This window comes from Rhipicephalus microplus, chromosome X (assembly GCF_043290135.1).
Source record: "Rhipicephalus microplus isolate Deutch F79 chromosome X, USDA_Rmic, whole genome shotgun sequence".
Taxonomy (NCBI): Eukaryota; Metazoa; Arthropoda; class Arachnida; order Ixodida; family Ixodidae; genus Rhipicephalus; species Rhipicephalus microplus.
The window spans coordinates 85885973-85896310 of NC_134710.1; the positions used below are offsets into that span (position 1 = coordinate 85885973).

Below are 10338 nucleotides of genomic sequence, written 5' to 3' on the forward strand. Positions count from 1 at the left end.
TTCTTGCATAACTCGTCTTTCTTTCTCTCTTTATTTTTTTGCTTTTTTCTTTCTTTCTTTTCTTCTTACTTTATTTATTTATTTGTTTCTTTCTAAAACGTGAAGCAATTATTAGAAAAAACAAAGGGACTTTGAGCGTTTCTATGTGCGTGATTATATCTACGTAGTCGCCTACATGTGGGTGCATACTCGAGGTCGCCCCATTAAACTGGTGTAGACCAAAATTGGTATGCGAAGGTACGAGGGTTTGGCATAGTGTATACCGAAATTGGTATGCGAAGGTAAGAGGGTTTGGCAAATTCTACTGTCGTCCCGCCGTGGTAGTCTAGTGGCTAAGGTACTCGGCTGCTGACCCACAGGTCGTCGGATCTAATCCCGGCTGCGGTGGCTGCATTTCCGATGGAAGCGAAAATGCTGTAGCCCATGTGCTCAGATTTGTATGCGCGTTAAAGAACCCCAGGTGGTCGAAAGTTCCGGAACCCTCCACTACTGTGTCTCTCATAACCATATGGTGGGTTTGGGACGTTAAAACCCACATATAAATCAATCAATCAATCAATCAATCAATCAATCAATCAATCAATCAATCAATCAATCAATCAATCAATCAATCAAATTGAACTGTGTGGTCATGAAGTGAATAACGTGAAAACCGTTTCTTCTAGACACGTGTGGCACATACCCATTCGCCACAGGTTGTGGTATGCGGTTAGGCTCCACAAGTAATTGATAGTTTATATCGACACAGCAACGACGAGACAACACTTTGGTATTTTAAAAGCGTTAAGGAAAAAAGAACTGGCATCGACCGTGTTGACCCGACGAATTCAAAATATAAATATTAGGTTCCCAACTGGAATTGAATCCAAGCACCCTGTGAGACAGTCATGCATTCTACCACAGAGCCACGCCATCTCTTGAAACTGCTTTGGAAAAATACTCTATGCAGGCGTAATGTCGGTGCAATGTCAATTGTGGTTGCAGTGCTGGCTATCGAATTTTATAACAGAGCAGTAAGCATTACATGTATGTGATACAGATGTCATGCCGGGTTAACGTCAACAGTGGTTACAGTGTTAGCTCCACTTCTATATCCTCCTGAGTTCCAGCTATGGGGATTTGTCCAAAATATTGGACATGAAATACCCCATCACTACAAAGATCTCAGCATGTTTTCTTCCTCAAAAACCACTTGTCCAATATTTTGGACATCTACTGGCGCCCTCCATGAAGTTTTGTCAAAATTGCGCCAGGAGATCGCGAAACAAAGAAGAAAACATGGTGGCGTTCAACAGGGCAATCTTCTAGAAGTTAAACGGCGAAAGTTAAGGTCCACTTTTCTGTTGGTTTTTTTATTATTTGTTACATTTTGAATAATAGCTTGCAGTTATTCCGGAATTTGTCACAATTTTCTTCAGTAGCCTTGCTTTGTGTTGCTTCAGGCCCACTACTTAACGCTTTAATTAAGTTTCAGCGTCCAATTAGTTGGACATCACGCCATACCTAAAGCACAGGCATAACGGAAATAATAAGCTTCACTTTTTATCTTCGTCACCTACACACCCAGTTGTGAAAGTTTCAGGAAATTCCGTGGACCAAAATCCAACCCGGAAGTCAGGAGGATATAGTAGTCTAATAAACATTACACTGGTGTTCTATATTAAATCATTGCTCGGCCCCGGAGGAATACGCCAACAAAGGTTACGTATAATATTCGCATCATCGCGGCGTAATGTGCACTTCGTTCGATAATACTGGTGTCTGTGCTTTAATGCGAGCACTACCGATACGTTGGATCATGAGTTACCCTCAAAACGTTAGTGTCGTGAACGTTCCTGGTAAGCTCACGACGTCCCTAGTGCCGCTCCTACACAAACAGCTCGGTCCATCTCGCAAAGTTTGGCCATTAAATTCAGCATAGACTCGCCGACTGCTTCACGCCAAACCATTTCTCACAAGAATGGGGATCTGTATTTTTTGTTAATTTACTAAATATGATGGTTTAATTGCTTGCTTTCTGATAGTACGTCCTGTATTCATTCATCTATTTTACGGTGGTGCTTTAAGGAGCGTTTGTAGGAACCACAATAAATCAGTGTGAGCAAGCAGGTTCATTATCTTACCTTTTATTTATTTATTTATTTATTTATTTATTTATCTATTTATTTATTGTAAGACCCCCGATGGGTATGTTTGAACCTCTCTATGAAGCCCTGAAGCCCAGTTAACCTTGGCGTAAAGCATATCAAGAAATGCGGTCGTTGTATTGACTTACTTGGCATCGTAGGAATTTTTCCTCCAATGCAAAATCCTAACGAAAGCAGCCATAGATACGCCACCTCGGTGAACAAGTTTTGCATTGCAGTGTACCCCTTGGTAGCCTCAAAGTCTGCGGGGGAAAAGTGAAAAAAAAATTATTAGTTGGCACACTGCAGAATACTGGAAGTGAGGGATCGAGGTATTGTTTAACCTTTGTACGTATGAACACTTTCTTTATGGCAAATATGTTTTGCGAAATTCACCTATTGAGGTCAAGTGAGTGACAGTTATGAAAGCGAAAAGTGGTCTTCTTGATAACAGCTTAAAGCTACAAGGAAATATATTTGGATTTCACACCATCTTAACGGACAAAAACTCATTCTGCTCCGGGGTTCCAACGTGGGGCCAAAGCCGTTTCGGGGTGGTCGCTTTACCTCCTGAGCAGAACGAGGGTGAAATAAGTAATAACCCGAATGACATGAACTCAGAATATGGTAAACTAGTTCTTTGGAACCCCGGAAAACGGAATAAAAGAATAAATGGGAGGTACGCTCTGGTATCGGGTTAAAACCCCGGACTAGGACAAAATTTTCATAAACTAAAAAGTTTTTTTTTTTTAACTGAGAAATTTCCTTGTTACCTTGCGCACGGGTGCCCGCGCACGTCTGTTTGCGTGTCTGTGCTTGCACGCTTCATTTTTTCGGCACACCTTATTAGCTCCTTTAATTTATAGAACTATTTAGCGCACAAGGGTAACAGAGTCAGTTCAGACCTTTCTTGCTTTTATGATGTACGTTACAGTAGCAGCGAAGCTATTCGGTTCATCGAAGAGCCAGTACTGAAAAGTTTTTTCTAAACAAGTAAAAACAAGAACTACAGCCCTCCTCGCCCGTGTGCATCACGGCGTCTAGCTATAACACGCCTTCGTCACTGTATATGTTACAGAATGAATGGATGAACGAGGGACAACTCCAAACGGAAAGCGTGTCCCCCCAAAAAATGCACGTCGCCAGACCTCTTCCTAAAGCATAGGCCGCTAACCTACGCGGAACACTGCAAATATGTGTGCCATACATTTTTAATGACGACTCTTTCTTGGGGACCTTCAACGAAAAAATATTGGTCTGTCTGTCTGTCTGTCCGCCCTTAACGATACCCTAAACGGCCGACCCGATCCGCAGTGCCCACCAATAATGCTCAAGATTCAGCGTTCATACTTGTGCGATTGTAAATTAAAATGCCATTATTGCGCATATCTGAAGCACCATAACAACACCTCAATATTCTGCATGTGTGTCTTTTACTAGAAAAGGCATACATAAGTAATTCTAGGGACCGTAGCGTTTATCACGCTGCGCTGACCATGTAACACTTGCACGAAAAGGCAAGAGTTTCCAACGCTTTGCTAAGACTAGACGGTGGTGGCACCTACCCGTCGCCTTGCGTTCTACACCTTATCACCTCCGAGACGCACGCGCACGCCGCCGCGCTTCGTTTTCCAAGATAACTGCCCGATAGCGCTCATGTCTCACGTGTGACGTGACTTGATACGCTCGTTCGTCTTCACTGCACGCTCGAGGCACTCTAATGCAGCGCCTACAGAATACCATTCACCGATTTTCTTGCACAAAGCATCAAATAAACGTTTTGTTCACTCTCTCCAGACGCAAGACTATCGTCTCTTGACGACATTTGCAGTGTAACCTGCAGATGCGGGGCCAATTTTTTTTCTATTTATTTGGACGAAGAGTCCTCTTTCTCTTGTTCAGAGCAGTTCGATACCGCTACCCACATAGCGTTAGTAAACTCACAAGGTCCCTTATGGATCCGCGCGACAGGATTAGAGGACGAAAGCCGTCGTCTTTTTCTGCTGGATAGATGTGCTGGTCCTCACCCGCCCCACTTCACAATCTTTCTGCACTTCGTGTGGTTTGGCGTTGCCTCCGTGATCGGCACACTTCGATCTAGTGATGGAGTCATTTAATGACGTCATCGTGTGACATCACGGTGAAGTCTCGAATTTTCGTGGTCTGTTACGTCATGATGATGTCATCGCGGGATGGGCATCTTTTGCGTCACTCGTATTCACGTCGACGCCACGGTACGCCCACGGTCTGTTTTCCCGATTAATAAGTCACCTTAATAAATAAATGTAGCACTATCTATGGTGATAGATGTAGGACTGCTACCGATGGTACTGTCGATTGCATTATCGGTAATACTATCCACAATTTCAGTATATATGCACTACCGATAGTTTCCATAAAGCTATTCATGTTATCGATTGTTCTACATTACCACTCACTAGACATCAAACTCGTCCTACTTTCAGTTGAGTAATAGAGGAATGCTGTTTGATGATTAATGCGTTTTTTTAATTGGTTTCGTTGGGAAAGGCTCTTTCAATGTTCCAGTTGTTCTAGATTGTGTGTATCTAATCATGTCCCATCGATCAATGAAATCGTGTTCCACATAAAGTTCTTTTCACGAAAGACTTTTCCGTACTTTTTTTGTTTAATGAAAGATTTTACTGAAAGCCTTTTTTAAATTATTGATTCCGATACCCTCAATCCTGAAGATTGAATTCAGAGAATTCAGAGATTTCCAAATAACCGAAATGAGCAACAGTGAAAGGGAACCTTGGGTACTTTCTAACTAACTAACTAACTAACTAACTAACTAACTAACTAACTAACTAACTAACTAACTAACTAACTAACTAACTAACTAACTAACTAACTAACTAACTAACTAACTAACTAACTAACTAACTAACTAACTAACTAACTAACTAAAGTACTAATTAACTAACTAACTAAAGTACTAATTAATTTGACTACATAAATAAATGAAGTAGGGTATTCAGCCTTGAATAGAAGCTATTTACTGAGAACGAACCTTCAAGCTTTTTTTTTACAATGAAACCTTATATAAATTGCGATTACTCAAATGGTGCAGTTCTATAATTCATGTTTAGCAACTATATTCTTTTTTAGCCGTTTATTTATCTATGAGCACGTACCACTAGTTTGATTTTATTTCTTGCATTTCTCAATGGCTATTTGGGCACTTGTAATCGTAATTGACCTTTTCCTTTTTACCCAAAGGAAATAAAGTATCAATGTTGACGGTCGCTCAAAAAAAAAAAAAAAGGGTCTATGTCATCGGCGTCGGCCGTGAACTCCGAGACCCGGCCCTTTTTACTTTTCTTTTTTTTTTTAATCCGAAGCAATTCAGTTGGCGAGAGATGTTAAGGAGCGCTCGGATGGTCCGGGAATTCGCGCTTCGCTGTCGTCGTTGAGTCGTTTGAAGATGATGGAGCCTAATCTGTGTCGCCACTTGCTCGATTCGATTGCTCGGCAGACTGGCGAGTCATGAATCAAAGCAGCCACGGTGACCACCGAAGTACAAAAAAAAAACTAAATAAAACGTGACGTAGAAGCGAATGCCACGGGGGCAAGGGCGGCGTACATAGCGAACGCAGACCGTCATGTTGCGCAGGCAGTTTCACTCTATATCATATGCGCCTATCGAAAAGAAGCGCATTTCATTTCACTATTCATCAGCTGTCGCCTCATACAGCGTGGATCAGTCGAGTGCTGCGGCGAGAAACGTTCTGTCGTCTCGTCCACCATGTTGAAGGAAAGAGGAATGACACAGATGTTTCGGCACACTAAAAAATGAAACTATCTTCTATAATTGTGTCGTAGTAGACATTGTACGCGGTCCATTCTATTTGTGTTTGACAGGGCACGTCTATTAAGGTCTTTCGCGGGGAATGCAATAATTTTAATCCGCGTGCCATTCGGTTCGAGAGCGATCGCCGAGGCTTCGCTATGCTCGAGCGAAGTAGATACGAGCGACGGTCACGCAGCAGCTGGAGTACAAGTGCGGGTGCGAAACCCGATGTCTCGTGTAGCGACGGCAGGAATTTTTCAACTGTCCACCGATCGCGCTCATTTCACGCACCACGGAGCGAGCACGCGGAGCGATGTTGAGTCACGGCATTTCCGCGACGCGTAAATAATATTACAACGATGCGGAATCCGTGCACTACGGGGGAAAAAAAGAAGCGGAGCCCATCTCTCGAAGCGAGCGCGTGAGCCGCCTACGTGGAAACGCGAGCATTTTTCGCACCAGGTGACATAACGTCCCCTCCACACTCTGAGTCAAGAAAACTGCACCGGAAGAAGATATGGATCCTTCTGATTCAGCGGCAGTTCCTCGTCGCGCGCAGCCGCACTCATCGGCACGTTCGGGCGAGGGCGCAGTCCCCAGTCAGTTCCATCCGCGCTAGCGGCGGCTGCTAGCGCCGAGTCGTGTATGCGCTTCGAAGACTTTCTTCGGCAAAGGACCGCGCCCAACCGCGATCGGGGCTGGGAAATGCCTTCGTTAGACAGCGTGGCGCGTCGTCACCCGTGAGCTGAGCGGGCGCACTGTGCCGCATTTTACCTGCACTTTCTATGAAGAGCCGGCCAACACCGTAGCTGCTGCACCATGAATTCGACAACTGTGGAATCGACGTCGCCCGCGGGTATGCCCGCGGGTATGCCCGCGCCGCTGGAATTCGACGTGTGCCATGGCTACTGGTTCGACCTGTCGTTCCAAGCCGTGGTCGTGGGCATCGCGTCATTGGGAGCTGTAGTCAGTGCCGTGATGGCTGTGGCCCTGCTCTTCCGGTCGCCAATGCCGGTCAACTGTTTGTCTCCTCGACTGCTCGCGAGCACGTGCATCGCTGCGACGACTCTGTGCATCGCTTCGCTCACGACACCGGCGTTTCAGCTCAGCGGCAAGGCACCCGGCCGCGTCGAGTGTGTGGTAACGGGATCCCTGTACCTGTCGTCGGTGCAGACAATGGCATTCTATCTCGTGTGTCTGAATGTGGACGAGTACATGCTCGTTGCACACTCCGGCTCCCCGCATCGCAAGTGGATGAGGCATGTCTTCAGCGTCCTGCCATGGCTGGTCTCCTGGGCGCTGACTATTCCACACTCGGTCGAATACTGGGGATGCTTTCGACCGAACAAGTTCACTAGTCACTGCATGATGCTGGGCCCGTGGTCGACTCGCGTTGTGAATGGAATCGCCACAGTGCTGGTACCTGTAAGTGTCACCACTGTTGTTTACGTGGTGCTCATGTGTTACGTGCTGTCGGAGAAAAAGAAGTCTTCTCAGCCGTCGTCAGAGACGAGTATGCCGCGCTTCATTCAAGTTACGAGCTCGAGACACAGCAATCAAAAGCTCGAAAGGGACTTATCTTCGTTGTTGTTTGTGCTATCGCTTGTGTTTACTTTCTACGCAGGCTATCTGCCGCACCTGATAATCGAGAGTTACTTCATGGAGGAGGTTGGTTGTCTGGGCCTCCGCTTAGCGTACCTGTGGTGGATTTGCGTGGGAGGTTGGGGTCCCTTCTTTAATTTGGTGAAATGCTCGAAATATCGAAGTGCATGTCGCATCGCGTGGTGCGGCCGAACACTTTCTGCCCCAGACAGGAGAGCCGAGGACTTTGGAATGTAATGGGAGTTGTAACATGCACATACATGCTGCGATTCTCACAACTTTCTACCGCCCGATTACATGAAAAAAATGTGCATCATGCGCTTTTCTCGTCAAAAGTGAGCATCATGTGCATTTGATATCATACGCCATAAAACTTCTTAGCGAGCCTCGAACGTTCATGGTCTTCCAAGAGCACCACCATGCATGTGTGGCGCTGGTGTCGGGAACGTTTTCTATCAGCTTTGATTTATTGTTAAATGTTGCGCCCCAAAATTAGGAATGAATGTGTGAACTCGGATACGAAACTTTGGGAAGAATAGGAATCAAAGAAGAGAGTTCTTTGATCCACATAGAATGGGATAGACGAGTTAGCTAATGAAGCATGTCCAGCGTCATAATCGGCTTTTTTCCCCCTTACGTATCAGTTCAGCCCACACACTTGAATACGGGTTCTAAGCTCTATGTACACAAGAATTAAGTTGCTGAAAAAAGCGTGCGGAGGTCCCGGTAGTCAAAGATAAGTAGCCAAGAGTTGATATGTGCGCATTTTCGACATGAAGAAGTGACCATAAATACATAGAGCAACTAGTTCAAGCTAGCTTTAGCGACTGTGTTCTTGTCTACGAGCTGACTTGAAGTTGTTCATCTTGAGAACATGCAGATTTTTATTATTTTGCCTATGAGTGTTCGTGTTTAATTGCTTGAAATACTTGTTCCTGCTCTCTCCCTCAATTTTCCCGGGTTGCGAAAACAAGCGTAAGCGAAACTGTCACTTATGACAGTATTCATCGCGTCTGTCTCCTTGTTGTGTCTAAGTCATATTCTGGAATTAAGCTGCGTGTATGCCACACTGATTTGCATTAATACTTGTAACTCATCCAGAGCTGTATTTGACCCTTATTAGCTCGCGTCTATCGTGAACGAATGCAGTGAAGAGTACTTCTATTGCGAACCACTAGCCTACATACTCGCTCTGATGCGTTGAGTGAATATTTTCAGGCTCTTCGGTTCACTCATATGAAACTTAAGTCACTGGCTTGTGTCCGTACCACTTTGTACCTTTTTAAGTAGTTTTCTTAATAGTAATTTTTTAAATAGTGGCCTGTTTGTTCTATATTGTCAAAGCAGTGCGTTGTTAATAACCACCATAAGATATTTCTTTGTTTTATTTATGACTATTTCTATAGAAGAGAGACTTATTTACAACAATTTTAGCATGAAGCTATACGCTTCGTACAAGAGTTGTAGCGTGAATGCGCGCTTGTGAAGTGGTCCCGCTCCTTAAACAAGTGATGCTTCAACCGTATAATTTTGTTGGTGTTACTATGTTCATTTGTTCAGTCCACGTGCAATATTGAGTCAAAGGCAAGCCTTTTCACCGCATAGCTGCATGTGGGAGATGGTTCGTAACTTTTTCTGTTCGCCTGTTTGTCACGCACGAAAGTGCGCCTTTTATGGATATACCTTTTGTTAATGTTGTTTTACTGATATTGTTGAAGGTATTGGCGCATGCGTAACGTTTCAGAGTGTGAAAATGGTGCTGGTTATTAGGACATAGGAGCTCAAAGCACCGTGGTGTCTGTGCATATTGTAGTGTTCACTGTATGACTCGAGTGATACGATCTCAAAAACGGACGTTCCTAAGGACACTTGTTACTGCGTTGTTAGTACCTATGCTTGACAATGCATGAAAACCCTGGCTGGTGATACCGGTTATATATCAGTGCTGAGCAATGTCGTTTCAAAATGATATAACCATTTCACTTTAACATTCAAAACTGGAATGTTAAGTGTAATAATTTCCAAAAGGTGGTTATTGTCTGAAAATCAATGCGATCTATTATTCGTATTTTTTTTAAACAATGCTATAATTTGCTCTGAATAAAACCCAAGTGACTGAGAGTGATGATGCTGTATTGCTAAGGTCTAATGTAACGGTATTACGGTGACTTCTTCCAGCGTGTGTCTGGGAGCAATTTTCGTGGCGTCGTCATGTATTTCATCATTTATATTTTGTGCAAGGGGTAGGGAACATTCCTTTACGCTTCGCTGACGTTCAAAGATTACCTCTCTCACAGCCGGTGCATTGCTTACGCATTAAATGGGCACTTTAGTTTCAACCCAACAATAAAAAAAAGCGCGTAACAGTCGAGGCATGAGCGCCAAAATTAGGGTACGACAGGGGGCGCGAGAGGTTACGGACGGTGGTCAACACCACACTGACTCCAGGGTCCATCGTTATTTCAACTCAATTAACTCTATTCTCCATTGGCTCTAGCTCTATTAGACCTATAGCGTTGACGTGTACCTCTATGGCATGCGGTTAGAGACATAATGGGTGCCGATGTACGATAAGCCACGCGGTGTGCGCGTTTTAGGCTGCCACCTTAAAGGGTTTCTCAAACTTTTTTTTTTCTAGACAGGATGTCGACGCTGGCACTTACGTGTTTCAAAGGAGCGCCGTCGGAAGGATGCGCCGGTTTGCTGCTGCCCCGGGGCCCTGATGCGCGCAAGGAGTGTGCTCTTCGGGAGCTCGGCGAGGCAAATAACACCCGCGCTTGGCGTGAGCAGTTAGAGAAA

At 44.6% G+C, this 10338-nt stretch overlaps 1 protein-coding gene across 1 annotated transcript in view; it reads right to left on the reverse strand.

Moving 5' to 3' along the window:
- The window catches only part of LOC119176194 (cysteine-rich venom protein LEI1), a 21377-nt gene extending 11039 nt beyond the window's left edge, over positions 1-10338 (reverse strand). Inside the window, exons 1-2 of the mRNA XM_037427362.2 lie at positions 10203-10338; positions 2276-2389 (exon numbers count right to left, since the gene is read on the reverse strand). Of these exons, the coding sequence (XP_037283259.1) occupies positions 2276-2360 (85 nt within the window). The 5' untranslated portion in view covers positions 2361-2389; positions 10203-10338. The remainder of the gene's footprint in view (positions 1-2275; positions 2390-10202) is intronic.